At 46.4% G+C, this 14,519-nt stretch overlaps 1 protein-coding gene across 2 annotated transcripts in view; it reads left to right on the top strand.

The window, feature by feature from the left end:
• Nucleotides 1-14,519, top strand: part of RNF144A (ring finger protein 144A) — a 111,986-nt gene that overhangs the window by 78,013 nt on the left and 19,454 nt on the right. For both annotated transcript variants that reach the window (XM_080925921.1, XM_080925922.1), the window contains exons 4-6: nucleotides 6,643-6,747; nucleotides 6,872-6,932; nucleotides 12,807-13,014. In XM_080925921.1, the coding sequence (XP_080782047.1) occupies nucleotides 6,643-6,747; nucleotides 6,872-6,932; nucleotides 12,807-13,014 (374 nt within the window). The remainder of the gene's footprint in view (nucleotides 1-6,642; nucleotides 6,748-6,871; nucleotides 6,933-12,806; nucleotides 13,015-14,519) is intronic.

The raw sequence follows: 14,519 nt of genomic DNA, 5'->3' as shown, positions 1-14,519 counted from the left end.
ACAAAACCAACACCACCCTAGTACACATGCACACTCATACTTCTGTTAGTGCTGTCTCAGCAGCCGTGCTGTGCTGTGTGCTCCTAAAGCCTGTGCTTTGTCCTGACAACCTGTGTTCTGCAGAGCATAGCCCATACTTCTGGCTGAAGCAGCACAGTCTATTGAAGATCCTTAAAGCTCCCTGCTCCTCCTCACTCATAGCCTTTGAGTGCTTTGGGCACAGTCTTCCAGGCTGGCATGTGTGTGTCCAAACATATATGACAAATGCCATGAGCTTGAAGATGAGGTCTTTGTGCAACAAGAAATGACAGTTCATGCCCTGACAGCAGAATATGTCACAGTCCATGCTACTGGATAAGCAATACATAGTGACAGCTGCTTGTCACCAGGACCTGAGCATCATTTTGCCCTCTTTTTATATATCAGAAGACAAGAAGGGGTATTCTTTGGGGCTCTCATGCCTCGTGTTCACCACAGCTCCTAAGGAGAGCTGGACTCCTTTGAGGTAAACCTTCTGGCATCTCAGCCTGGATGTCTAGGTTTTACATCTGCCTCCCAATCCTTCTGTTTACCTCTGGAACCTAGTTCCCTGCAGATCTCCTCTGTCCTGAACTTCTCATCCCCTCTTCCCATCCTTACTAACAGCCTGTGTAGTAGACATCCCCTGTGGTAGATAGTTGCCATGCCCCGGGGAGGAGAGCACTCTCTCCGTATCTCATGATGTTCTTCAAGAACTTGTTGCCCTATATCACTTTCCAAAAAGATACAGCTAGGCACTGGGCGCTGCTTTGTAGGTATGTTCTCACGCACCAGGGGCCAAAGTTACAGTTCCTTTAGACTGTCCACAAGACCGCCTCCCTCTCCCTGTTTTGACTAGTTCATCTCCAAACTGGCCATTTTGTTCTTCGAAGAGGCCTGTCTATGGTGTGTTGCAAATAGGTCCACCCTGAATCCGGGTTGAGTAGACGCACCATCAAGTGTGCTCTCTGGGCTCCCAGCACATTGTCATCATGACGTAATGGTAACAAAACTCCTAATTTCGCTGTTTGATGGATTGATATTTGATGGTCTAGAAAATCCATGCCTTCCAGAGTATCCAAGTTGGAGTTTAGGCCTCAAGTGCTACCAGTCTGAGAAATTGCATGAGGTGAAGCGTCATGCTCTGATATGCTCAGATTCCTAACCTCACCACCCAAGGCTTTCTTTCCTCCTCTGACCTCAGCCCCTTCTTCAACTTGCAGCATATTTCCCTGTGAAGAAACTATGTTGAGTTGACCTTGAACCCTCCACAAGTCTGCACGTGTCTCAGCCAAACATCAGTCTGTGTCTTCATTGGATGCTCATAGTGACAGGCTCTTCGTGGATCCTAAAGGCCATTTCAATGAGCACCGATAACCCTGAGCCTCTGTGAGCAGTCCGGAAGGGTGTCTTAGATTGCTCTTCTCTGTTACCGGCAGTTAGAGGCCCCGTTCCTCACTAGGCATCAGAGAAGTTATGGGTCCTTTGTAGAGCCTGGAAAGCTAACAGAGAGATGCAGGAGTTACTACCTCTGACATTACCTGGTGTGGGAGTGAATCGTGCTATGACACTGGGCACTGTACTCCTCAGATACCAGGTGGCTCACATCAGGACCAGGAGGGTCTCTCTATTTTGGACTAGTGGGCTATTAAGGTTGGGAGGTAGTTTTTTTGTTTTTATATATATATATATTTTAATAATTGAAACATTTTTACAAGTCAAGTTGGAAGTGAGGGATTGTAGGGGGTAAAGGTCACTATTTATGAATTGTCTCCTTGCTGGGAGGCAATCCCAGGGCCTTACAACAGGAAGGTTTTCAGCACAGATCAAATGGTAACTGGAGTATACACAGAATACCCGACACTGGCTGCAGAAATGCTGGATGAGCACCTTGTGCAGTTGAAGGAACGCTTCTTAGAAGCCTTGGGAAGGTGCAGCAGGTTAGTTCCCAGACACAGTTGGTGGTGAAATGCACTTGGCCAGTGGCAGGGCTGAACCCCAGAAAGCACAGCCACATTTACTTTGGAGACGTAGAATCGCCGTTTTGCCAGGAGCACGGGACTAATAAACATGAGCGGTTTTCATCCTTTTTAAACATGTCAAGTCTAGATCTTACTTTTATGTCATTCATTTTCAGAGACTTTTCTGTTTTGGATGCTTGTGAGTGACATCGGGGACTGTGATTTCTAGGGGCTGTGCTCTTTGCCGGAACAAGGGCGGGTGGGTTTGTGCTAGGTGTCCAGGGCTGCCCAAGTTTCCCAGAAACTGTCTTCCGGGGGCTGTGCTGTACAGAGTGCTAGTCTCAAGCTCCGAAGCTCAGACCTTGTCAGGCCTGTGTGTGCAGCCTGATGCTGTCTGAGATCATCAGGTCTGCTGAGACACAGCATGGCTGAGGCTAGATTCTGGCTCACCTGTGCAGCACTGATTCCCCAGTGACTGGCACTGTGTCACGGGTAATAGAATGCTAAACTCTTCTGACCCTCAGAGCCTGCCAGCTGATGGAGGAGGAATACAGAGGTCTCTCCATGACTGCTGGCTCTGGGGTCCATGACTGCTGCCTCTGGGAATGCTGGGAGAATGCTGACTTCCAGTTGTCACCTGGCACAAGCATGCCTCACACCCAGGGGAGCAGGCTCCCGGATGAAGATTGTAGCCTTTGTGACAAGACTGAATCATGGGTCCAAACCTAGCTGTGATTCCAGGGTCCTTGCCCCCTAAATGCCATTCTCAGAACCTACTTCTTTTGTCTGCATCTGTCCCTGAGTGGTCCTTATAAACCGTGGTTTGTGATTAGCCTAAGCCACCTGGGTGCATGTGAGCCACACTGTCTGGTTGTTGTCATTAGGGTAACCAGCAGCCAAGCAGGCCTTTGAAGACAAAGCATTCATAGTTGGCACACTAGGGTGTGAGGCCAGTTTCTGCAGCCCACTGTTCCTTGGCAGGAAGCTTCCAGTGGGGTGGGGGTGTCCTGGCCAATCAGCAGATCTGTCTCTTCAGCTCTATGAAAGAGTTGGAAGCCACAGTGGAAAGTGTAGTGCCTGGAACATTCTGTGGTTCCTCTCTCGCTCTGCATGGTTTTCCACAGTCCGGGCTTCTTTCCTGAAGTTCCTTTGTCCTTAGGACCATTTTTTCCCGTTTCCCAAGCCTTCCCTAGTCCCAGGTAACACGGATCTCCAATGTCTTGGTTTGTTTTCTGTTGCTGTGAGAAATTGTGACCCGAAGAGGGAAGGATGTATTTTATCTTTCAGGTGATGCTGCACCTCTGATGGAACTCTAGTAGGGTAAGAACCTGAAGCGGAAAGTTTGGAGGGAGCCTGCTTCCTGACTTGCTTCCTGGCTCATGCTACCTTTCTTACATAGCTCAAGCCCACCTGCCTAGGGATGTCAACACCCACCGTGGGCTTGGCCTTCTACCACCACTTAGCAATTAAGAAAGTTCCTCATAGGCACAGCCATGGGACAGTCTGAAGCAGTTTCTCAATTGAGGTTAGCTCTCACCACTCTAGGTTTGTGTTCAGTTGACAGTAAAAGCTATTGCAGGCTTCTGTGTTGTCTTGGATGTTGTCGGTTTAGTACATGTAGTCTTTGTTTCGTGAACAAATTTTGAGGTGACATATGCTTCAAAAAGGATTGCTTATGCTATGAGAGGCTTTGTGTGTGTGTGTGTGTGTGTGTGTGTGTGTGTGTGTGTCTGTTTGTGTGTGTTTCTGAGTGTTTATGTGCACTGTGTTATCTGAGTGTATAAGCACACTGTGTGTGTACAATGTGTGTGTGTGTGTACAATGTGTGTGTGTGTTTCTGAGTGTTTATGTGCACTGTGTTATCTGAGTGTATAAGCACACTGTGTGTGTACAATGTGTGTGTGTGTGTCTGTGTGTGTTTCTGAGTGTTTATGTGCACTGTGTTGTCTGAGTGTATATGCACACTATGTGTACAGTGTGTGTGTGTGTGTGTGTGTGTGTGTGTGTGTGTGTGTGTGTTGGCTTTCTCTAGTTCAGGATGACCAGCTGTCTAGTAACAGGAACTCACTGGGTAGCCAAGTGACCTTGAACTCATTATCTTTTTGTCTCACCCACAAAGTTTTGGGATTACAGGCCTGAGTCATCAGACCCAGTTTAAAGAGTTCCTAATTAAGGAAAAAAGAGAAAGGTCAGACAAAAAACAAAAGAAAAAGCAAAAACAGAAACTGGAGCCAACCTTGGAGTTAAACACACGTATTCTGGGGGGCTTAGTGATTGTATTTGTAGAAAATGGCCTTGGATGGTGAGCCCTCAGTTTCACTGTGGTAAATGTTGGTGTTAACACCTCCCATGGGGTTCTGGTTCCCAAGACTATTTAGTGAGATATAGAGGCAAAATGACTAACAGTCTGGTACTTGGAAGACATTTGATTAAAGAAAAATGATAGATATATCAGAAACTGCATCTGTTCCTGTTTGGGGGATGTTTATTTATTGTTATAAAGGTTCCTCTGATTGTTTGATTTGTGTGTCTGTGTTCATTTTAAGACATCTTTTTGCTATTAAATTGGAAAACAAGGCTTGTGAGTCATGACCCACTTTACATCTGGAAGAGGGCCGTGGTTGGGTTTGATGGATGCAGGAGCCGTCACTCTGTAGAAAACAAATCAATATTCTTATGACATAAGCCCATGGCGTGTGCTACTCTGAGATGCAATCCATCAGCCTGCTGAGCTTGCTCTTAGGGAACGGCCCCCCAGACGTGACTCACTGTTTGTTGCTATAAGCAAGCCTTTGAACAATGTGGTTGTGAGACTTCCCCGGGGTATGCATATTACACCTGGTTTAATTGTTGTGTTTCCCATTTAGAGAGAATGAGGTTGTGTCATTATATTGGACTCTGACCGGTGTGGTCTGAGTTTTCTGAGTTCAGTTGGTTTAAAACATTCCAGGATCCCCCAGAGACCCAATTAGACTGATTTAATTATAGACAGTAAAGCAATGCTCTTGTTGCTAAGGGTTTGAGCGTTTTATGCCTGTGACTGTAAAAGGCGTATCACACAGGCAGACAAATGAGACAAGCGCCTTTGTGTACTTAGTATCCAAGATTTGTACCGGGGTCGGAATATTCTTTATTTTATTCTGTCTTAAAAATCCCAGCAAGGCAGGCATTTTGATTTTATAATCTAAAAAACTAGGGGCCAGGCACGTGGAGCGTGAGCCCCAATGGCCATAGTAGAGGCGTCAAGATTATTAACTCAGTCCATCTGACTCTGAGACTGCAGGGCTCGTACTCCCTTTTCATGTTGTCACCGTGGACTAGGCATGCCACTTCCACGCTAGACACACACAGTAGCCCTCTACTGCCAAGCTAAGTGCCACCTCATAGCAGGTCAGCAGTGCTGTCTGGGTTGGGTTGGGGTGACCCTGTAACCCTAACAGGACTTGGTGATAATCCCATTCTTATCTTTTTCTGGTTACCTGCCCTCTCTTGTCTTGGCCTCCCATGGACGACAATGAGTTTTTCTTTTTCTGATAACTTCACCATCTTGTGCCTCAAACAGAGCTCCAAAACCTCTCTCATCTACAGAGAAAGTACGTGATGCACAGAGCCAGTGTCATTATCAGAGAGCCCTGGAAGAAGCAGGAGGAGGAGGGGGTTGGACAAGGGCCATTGCTTAGAGCATTGGTTCTCGACCCACCTAATGCTGTGACCCTTTAATGCAGTTCCATGTGTTGTGGTGACCCCTAATCATGAAATTATTTTTATTGCTACTTCATATGTGGAATTTTGCTTCTGTTATGAATCATAATGTAAATATCCAATATGCAGAATATCTGATGTGCAAACCTCAAAGGGGCTAAAGGGTCATGATGCACAAGTTGAGAACTGCTAGCTCATGCCCTAGGACAATACTTTGTATATGAAGTCAAGTCTCTGGAAAGCATCTTTGAGAATGGCTCTTTGGAGTGGGCCTTGTCCTCCTCTCCTACTTTCTTACTTCCTCCCTCCCTTTTCCTTTGTCTTACCATGTTTTCCTTCCTTCTCTTTCCTTGCCCTGTCATGTCCGACAAAAACCGTTTAGTTGAGGACATGCACTCCCTCTGGCCCTTGCAATCTTTCTGCCTCTTCTTCTCCAATGATCCCTGATCCCTGTGAGTAAGGAATATAACATTGCTGTCTCATTTAGAACTGAATGCTCTACAATCTCTTAGTCTGTACACGTTGGCGAGTAGGACTAGGACTTGTATTAATTACTCTCTACTGAAGAAACTTTTATGATAAAGGTTGAGAGATATACTACTCTATGGACATGGTGATAAGAACTTAGGAAGCAGTTTGATGTAATAATGTCTGTTTGCAGTTAGTGGTAGTAGGTTTACCCCAGGGCCTATAACCTAGAAAGCCACATGTTAGATGCAGTGAACAATACAGACAATGCAAGTATGAATTCCAACTTAATGAGCAGACTTTAAGTCCAATCAGAGCGTGGTTGGTTATTCCTATAGCATCTATGCCACTACTGCCCCAGTAGGCATATCTTGACAGTCCAATAGTTAATATAGCTCTTGGGGTTAACAGTTAGCTGTTTGCTTAACAAAGCACTTTGTCTTTGATGTTTGAGACATTTAGGTGTTTCTGAACATTTTTGTCTTTCCTTCAGTGCCTGAAGCAGTATGTTGAGCTCTTGATCAAAGAAGGACTAGAAACTGCAATTAGCTGCCCAGATGCTGCCTGTCCTAAACAGGGCCACCTTCAGGAGAATGAGGTATGTTTAGGGAGGGAGCGTGTGGTTTTGCCGCCTATGTACAGTTGGCTGTGCCTAGCTTATCAGGATGCTGTGGTTGTCTGCATCACCACCATTACCTCTAATCTTTTTCTTTTCCTTTCAGATTGAGTGTATGGTTGCAGCTGAAATTATGCAGAGATATAAAAAGCTACAATTTGAAAGAGGTGGGTGGCCTGCTGTATAGCCCGCTTTTGAATCGTCTAATAGGTGGATCGCTTCTAGGGAGCCTTCTTTTGGGAGACATGGCTTATATAATTTGTTGGGAGTGAAAAAAATTGCACCTCTGGAATAATGTTAGTGTGAAATCCTCTGGGCTGCTCTCATCCTGGTGGCCTGGGCGTGTGACCTGTTTGGCACCAGGAGGACTCAGGGAGACACTCTTTATATACTGAGATTGGGGCTTCTTGTTGGCTTATGGAGATCCCCAGTTCACACTGTTCTTTGGCCAGGTTTGGGTCTGGTTGGTTTTGGAAACTGTTTGACACGCCCTGCACTGAAAAGATCCAAAGGCATGGGAGAAGGTCCCAAAGCTTGGTACTCCTGGCCGGTACCATTACAGAGTGCCGAACTCGACCTGCTCTGGTTCACTGCCCTTTGCAGGCTTAAGAAGCTGTGCTCATGAGTAAATGAGTCTTGGGACTCCATGAGTATCACAGTCCTGATATACCAAGGTCTACTGTGCTCTGAGGGCCAACTCCTCCCCTCCTGCTGGGTCCACGCAGATCTTCTTGCTAGATGCAGTCCTGGTGAAGACAGAGAGATGGGTGTGTAGAGTGGATTCAGAGGAGGGCTAACTTTGGTGAGCACATTGCCAAGCACTAGACTTGCTGGATGCCTGTGGAGGCCTTCATCTTTGCTCTCTTAGGTACTCCACACTCATGAAATGGTGTTTGAAAGAACCTACAGACCCCCTTTGCTCCGATCTCAGAGACCTGAGGTCACCTGCAAAGAGCAGAGGAGAGAGACGATGCAATGCAGGTAGCTCCCGCTGCAGAACTTCTGTGAGGGTCTCTAGGAAGTGCCCCAAATGATGGTACAGCTGAAGCTGCTGTGACCACACCCCCTCTCCCTAGACACTATGAGCCTGTATCAGAGGTTTGCTGCTGAGCCGGATCCCACAGGTGATGTGCTTACATGGAAATGCAAAATTCTGAGCAGGACAAGCCAGTGACAAGGGGCTGTGGACACTTCAGGGTGTCAAGCTTAGAAAGAAAATAGGAGACATGCTACAGAAAATGTCTACTTCACCTTAAAATAAAACATATACATACTTTTTTCACATATACAACATGCATTTTGTATGTACATGTGTATGTATGGACAACTACAAAAATGAGTTGGGGGAGTGGAGAGACGGCTCAAAGGTTAAGAACACTTATAGCTGGTCTTCAACAGGATTTTGCATAGGTTCCCAGCACCCAGGTGGCCTGGATCACAACCATCTATAACTTGAGTCCCAGGTCTGACACCCTTTTCTGGCCTCTGTGAGTGCTGTATGCACGAGGATCATACACATTCATGCAGACAAGCACATACAAATTACATACATGCCCATAAAATTAGATCAAATAAAATTCTCACAAGGTCAGCAGGGATTTTTAAGGGCTTCACAGTTTGTTTCCTGGAGTTTGTTTCTTTAGATGGAAGCCAACACTCATGTTGGGACTGCATGTTGGGACCTTAAATAGCACATCATGCAGAGATAAAACCAGAATGAGGAGTTAGAGAAGCGGTTCGTTTGGATCTCTGAGAACATCAGACTCTTTTAAAGTCACTTTCAGAGGATCTTAAAAGAAACTGAAGGTCATTTAGATCCCAGTAAGATGAACTTTCTGTGACATCAGGTTTAATTCAAAAGTGCAGCTGGGTAGATTTTTCTTCCAAATAATTTCAAGCTTTCTTTTTCCTCCCAGTACTTTGGCAGAGTCTAAAAGTTTCTGGCTCTTGGATAAGAAATGAATCACCTTAACTTAGGTTAGAAAAATACTGAAAACTCTCACTAGAAAACATCTTAGCAGTGATGTTTAAAGAGGATTTGGATGCAATACCGCAGAAGCACCAGCCAGATGGCCTGTGGGACCTACAACACAGCTGGCTGCTTCAGCCAGCACCTTGGATGGTCCATACCTAGAGATGTGATCTCAAAGCCAACTTTGACTTGCTTCATTCCTTAAAAGTTTAGTCTGTGGGGGAATGCCTTAAGTGGAAACTCATTTAGATGATTTTCTAACATGTAGTCATAGAGAAGTCCTACAGTTAGCCTTAGCTTCAGAAAGTTCTTTACTTAGACCCCTGCCACCACCGCACTTACACCCAGGAGTCTTGACTGACCTCTCCCCTCTCCATCTGGAGGCCACAGAGGTTTCTTCGGTACTGCTTCTGCATCCTGAAACCTTCTCGCCCACTAGGCTTATTACTCTGACACCCAGGTGAGGAAAGGGTTTGGGGAGGTGACCATGGAGGACTCTCTTGTCCAGTGTCTGACTGTGTGCCATGGAAGCTTACATGGGTTTCTTTCCATGTCTGTCTGGAAGTGCATTGTATCTCAACTACATTCTTTTGTTTATTCAAAGAAAAAAATCTGAGAGTGATTAATAACATGACCAGGTATGTTACTACCCCTAACAAGGGTCCTCAGGGACTTACCCACCACCACAGACAAGGACCAGTGCACTGGGCAAATCAGTCAACACAGTAACAGGGAACACATGAGTATGTGCTGGGTACTGGTTCCTCAGAATACTTTAGCCTACCATCTGTCTTTAAAAATGTAAGCCACCTTTATAAACAGTGGTTGGACATTTTTCTAATAGCACTGGGACCTTGCTTCGCCCAGGTTCTTTAAGAAGTCTGTGTTAACCCCAGCCTCCTAAAGAAGAATTCTGCACAACTAGTATGCCTCTGGCAGGGTGGAGTTAGGACTTGATTCTTTTGCTTGCCCAAAAGGCCTAGTTTGCTTCATGTAAACATACTTTCTGTACATACACGTGAATAGATAATAGAGTAGATAGAATACACTATGTAAGATGCAGCATGGATATTAGGTTGTGTATAGGTGCTGCTGACAGGAGAGCTGGGAGACCCATCTATACATTCTAAGGGAAGCACACGGATGCTGCCTGCTGGGGGCTTTGTTATGGATTGCTCCTTGCTTGTGTGCACAGCTGGCAGAATTGAGCAGTGAAAAGGACAATGAGCATCTTAATAGATTCCTGCTAGGGGTTGGAGCTGCTGCACAGCCTGGTGTGATGGGCTTCTGTGTGAGGACGATGCCTGTAGTCCACTCAGAGACAGGTCACTTCACCTTGTCCGTAGGGAATCTTTCCATGATGATAGGCAGGGTCATATCCTTGCCCTGAGTAAAACAGTCAAAACAGACTTGGAGTTGTTACCATGGAAACCTTCCCTGGGTCTCCTCTCCATGCCACAGAAGAATGGGGCCTTCTGTGATAAAGGAACAAGGTGGCCTCCCTGTTGTCAAGGGTGGTAGAGCAGGTCAGGAAGTGTGTGAAGAGAAACCTACCCCAACCCCCCACTGACATCTGGGGCTTCCAGAGCAGAGGGAGGGTCAGCAGGCAGGACATACATACGGGCTCCAAGGGTCTGAGACAGAAAACCTATTCCCAGCAAGATTCACCTACAGCATGACAGTAAGCATGAAGCCAGAGGCCTGTGTTTATTCACACATTCAGCATGTTAAGTCCCCATGTCTCCCTCTTCCCAGAACTTGATGCAAATATGCAGATAGAGTGTGTGTCCTATCTAGTCTAGCCTAACTCTCCCAACACATGCACGAAGAGAGGTGAAGTTGAAAGTTGGTATGTGTGGAAGGGGAAGGGCTGCTAGCAGAGAGAATCTTGGGCTGTGGGTGCTCCATGGGGATTTCTCTCAGCACACACCTAAGGGCTGTGAGGTTTCAGAAGCACCCCATGTCTGCACCCCAACACTTCTACATGCTCCCCAGTTCTATTTCTATATGTGTCTACATGATTGGTGGCCATCAACTTGCTTCAGACAGCAAACATTGACACCCAAGTTAGACAGGAGCTGCTGTTCATTTTCTCAAGAGCACCTCAGAGGTTTTACAGTATTGTAATGAAGTCCAGTCAGTGTAGAATGCAGATCTCAGTTCTGGAGTATCACATACAGCATCTCAGGATCTTGCGGTCATAGCAACAAGATCCTTATATGATTTTAATGAACATTTCTTAATAAACAAGGTGGAGTTACCTTGGATTAAGAGTCAGCAACCATGGCTGGTAGGCTAGCCAATCTCTAACCCCCAGCTACTATAATTAAGGTTTCCCCAGAACCTTCATTTGTGGGTTGGTTCCTCAGCTCTCAACCCAGCATCAAACAAAACCAAAGACCACATGGTCTATAATGATGTAAATAATCCCCATCTGACCCTTTATAGAAGTTGGCCTGTTACTGAGTTTATACCTGACAAGCTTGCTCCTCCAGCACTCACCAGATTGTCTCCTAGAATGGGAGCAACATGAAACCCACAGAAAGGCGCATACATGTGTACGAGGTCAGGACTCTGCAGCATTGGACCTTGTAAGTGAGGGTTTATTTGGCTCACAGTTGGAAGTTACATACTCCGTAAGTTACACAAGTAGGGAAGGCATGGTGGCAGGAATGTGAGGCAGCTGGTCACATTGCATCCTCAGCCATGAAGCAGAAAGTACTGAATAGCTGTCCTTAGCTTGGGATTGCTCCTTTTTATCCAGTGCAGGCCCCCAGTCTGTGGAATTGTGCTGTTGGAGGCGTGTATCCTAGGTCATCAAGTCTCCTGTGGGGTTAAAAGTCAATGCTAATCACCATGGCCTTCTACACTCTCAGTCCGCTGGGTGTCCCATTAGGCGGATTGCCTGTCTGTGGATCTGGTGAGCTACAACCTTGTCAGGCCACCTGGCATAGGGGAAGGGGGTTGCAAGCCAGCATGTTTTCTCAGCAAAAGTCCCTGCTCACCAGGTTGCCTCTCAAGAAGAGCCCGAGCACAGAGCTGAGGGCAGGCCACTTCTGCAGGGTTATGCAGATGATCCTGGGATTTGCTGGGCTGCCATGGCCCCTGCTGTTAGCCTCCTGTGTGTGTGTGTGTGTGTGTGTGTGTGTGTGTGTGTGTGTGTGTGTGTGTGTCTCCTATCACACCTGGTGAAAGTTCAAAGTCCACTAGAGAGGAGGGAAATGGAGATGCCCTGCTGACTCACTAAGGAGGGCAGCTCAGGACAAACTATAAATGCAGGTTCTGGATCAGGATGTGAAGGAAGAGGAATGCCACCACATCCTGTTTTTAAACTAAATCTCCTAACCAATCCCATTAAGTGAGGCTTTGTAGTACCTTGGGCTTAATCTGCACAGAAGACAAGCTTCTAGTTTTACCCAGTAGTTAGGGCTTCAGGCTTGGCAAGAGACTTTGACTTGAACCACCCTAATAGAAGACTAATTGAGAAGAAAATTAGATACCTAGGTCTGGAAATGCCGTAGCAAACACCATGGTTTTGTGTGCTTCCTTAAAAATGTAGTTAGGCAATAAAACTAATACAGTATCACCTGCCTGCTCGCCTTTCTTCCTTCTTTCCTTCTCTTTACTTGTAAGTGACTATGTATGACCCTGGAACTGGATGGTAAGGTCTCAAGAAAAAGGCTCTCACCTGACTTCAGAAAATATGTCCTGCTTATGGGGGAACCAGTGGGCAGGTCACAGACAAAGCTCTGGTAATGTTGGCACTCCGAGGAAGTGAGCTAGGCCCGTACTTCTCCAGAACATAATGGAACTGGAGGTTAAGATGGCAGCTGAGGGAGCCCGTGGCATACCAGGTGCAAGGGTAAAACGCTGGGAGGGGTTTGTGTGGAGTTGGATGAACACAGGAACCATAAAGAAGCAATTTGTCTGGGGAGTGTCTGGCTAGGTCACCTAGATGTCCTTCGTTCTGACTGCTTTAGGCAGGGCCCCAGAGGGGTCTTCTTGCTCACCTTCTCTGGAGCCCATGGTCTCCTCAGTCTGATTTTTGCCTTCTGTCTCGTTGTGCTAGAGGTGCTCTTTGACCCTTGTCGGACGTGGTGCCCAGCATCCACCTGCCAGGCCGTGTGCCAACTCCAGGACATAGGGCTGCAGACCCCGCAGCTGGTGCAGTGCAAAGCCTGCGACATGGAATTCTGCTCTGCCTGCAAAGCCCGCTGGCACCCTGGCCAAGGCTGCCCAGAGACCATGCCAGTCAGCTTCCTTCCCGGGGAGACCAGGTACTGTATAGGAGTCATGGTACAAAGAGTGGGCTGGGAACTGATGGCTGGGGGCAGGGAGTGGGCGCTAGCAGAAGAGGTAGGCTTCCTTCCTGAAAGTATCCCATGCGCTTATAAATGCTGCGGACTTAGAACACACTCCAACTCCAAAGTCAATTTCAGACCTGGGGTTTACTTGTGAGAAACATTTGCCAGGTATAACACAAGACCCTATAAATATGAATATGCACCCCCCACTGCATGAAATGCTCCAAGCAAGAGCCTCCCGTCTTTCTAAAATTCTGAGTCTATTAGAATACAACAAAGGACCACTGTATTTCTTTCCTCTTGCTTCTCTTAGTCAGATAGCCCAGCTGTTTACCCAGGTGGACTTTATAGATGAACCAAAGGAAACTGGTTCTATCAGGGGCATTTCCCCACAGCAAAATGTGTACTATCTTGTGGCTCAGCCAGGCAAAGTGGCTGTGGTCCTGATGCTTACACTGTCATGGCTGCCTACTCCCTACCCACCTGGTCTCTAATTTCTTTGGTTTTTCAGTCCCCAGAAAGGTACCTCAGCCACACCCCAGCCACAGATCCTCTGTTGCTCTTCCAGCATGGCACTGTCCTCTCTCCCTTTGTCTGTAGGTCTACATGTCCACCATGTTCTTTACCAGAGCCTCCTTGACACTTTACACAGAATCCCTAACAGTTCTGTCATCTCTGTCCCCAGGGGAATATTGGTGACAACATCCTTTGTTTCCCTACTGCAGCTTGGATGCATTCACCACCATCCAGGACTTACTAGGTTGTAGGTCACATGTTCCCATGGATAATGCTTCTGCTGTCAGGGACCATGCAGCTTCATGTTTGTCCAGACTTACATGGAGCATTTGATACCAGCAAAGGTCTGAATTTAGATGTATGGTTATAGAAACTTCTAGACTCTAGGAAGAAACGTACTTGCTTGGCTTGGTGAATATTGGTGCATAGAGTTTGATCTCTAGGGAAGGGAAAGCGAGAAGCGGATGAAGCAACCACCCAGGGAAGCAGTCCAGGTTTTTGTTGTTGTTGTTTTGTTTTGTTTTGTTTTGTTTTTTGATTTTTGTTTTTTTTCCTTGTGCTTTTATGTTTTGTTGTGTGTTATTTTGTTGTCTCTAAGAGTAATCCTTAGTAAGTAAGTGAGTGAGTCCAGCCTCTTAGCAGGAAGGAGAAGGGTGGAGGACCCTTCCTCATAGAATAAAAGAGGGTCCCAGTCCAATCATTCTTTCTTCTCATATGGAAATTCATGCCTGGCATTGTAAATGTGACCAATTGCCTGAGACATGTGAGGTCATGGACCCTAGGGGGCGAACCTCGTAGGTCTACTTCTCTAAACCAGTGTGATCCCTAACTTCATTCTAAACAGTTAACCTTTTACTTACCCAGATGAGTGGAGCTTTCAGCCTGCATCGCTGTTTACTTCTGTCTTCCTTTACTTTGAACTCAGTGGAAGTCACAGATTCTTTTTTTTGTCTCTGAAATTT

This window comes from Micromys minutus, assembly GCF_963924665.1.
Source record: "Micromys minutus genome assembly, chromosome: 1".
Classification (NCBI taxonomy): domain Eukaryota; kingdom Metazoa; phylum Chordata; class Mammalia; order Rodentia; family Muridae; genus Micromys; species Micromys minutus.
Note: the sequence above shows the minus strand (reverse complement) of the source record. Positions and strands in the feature narration are given on the sequence as shown.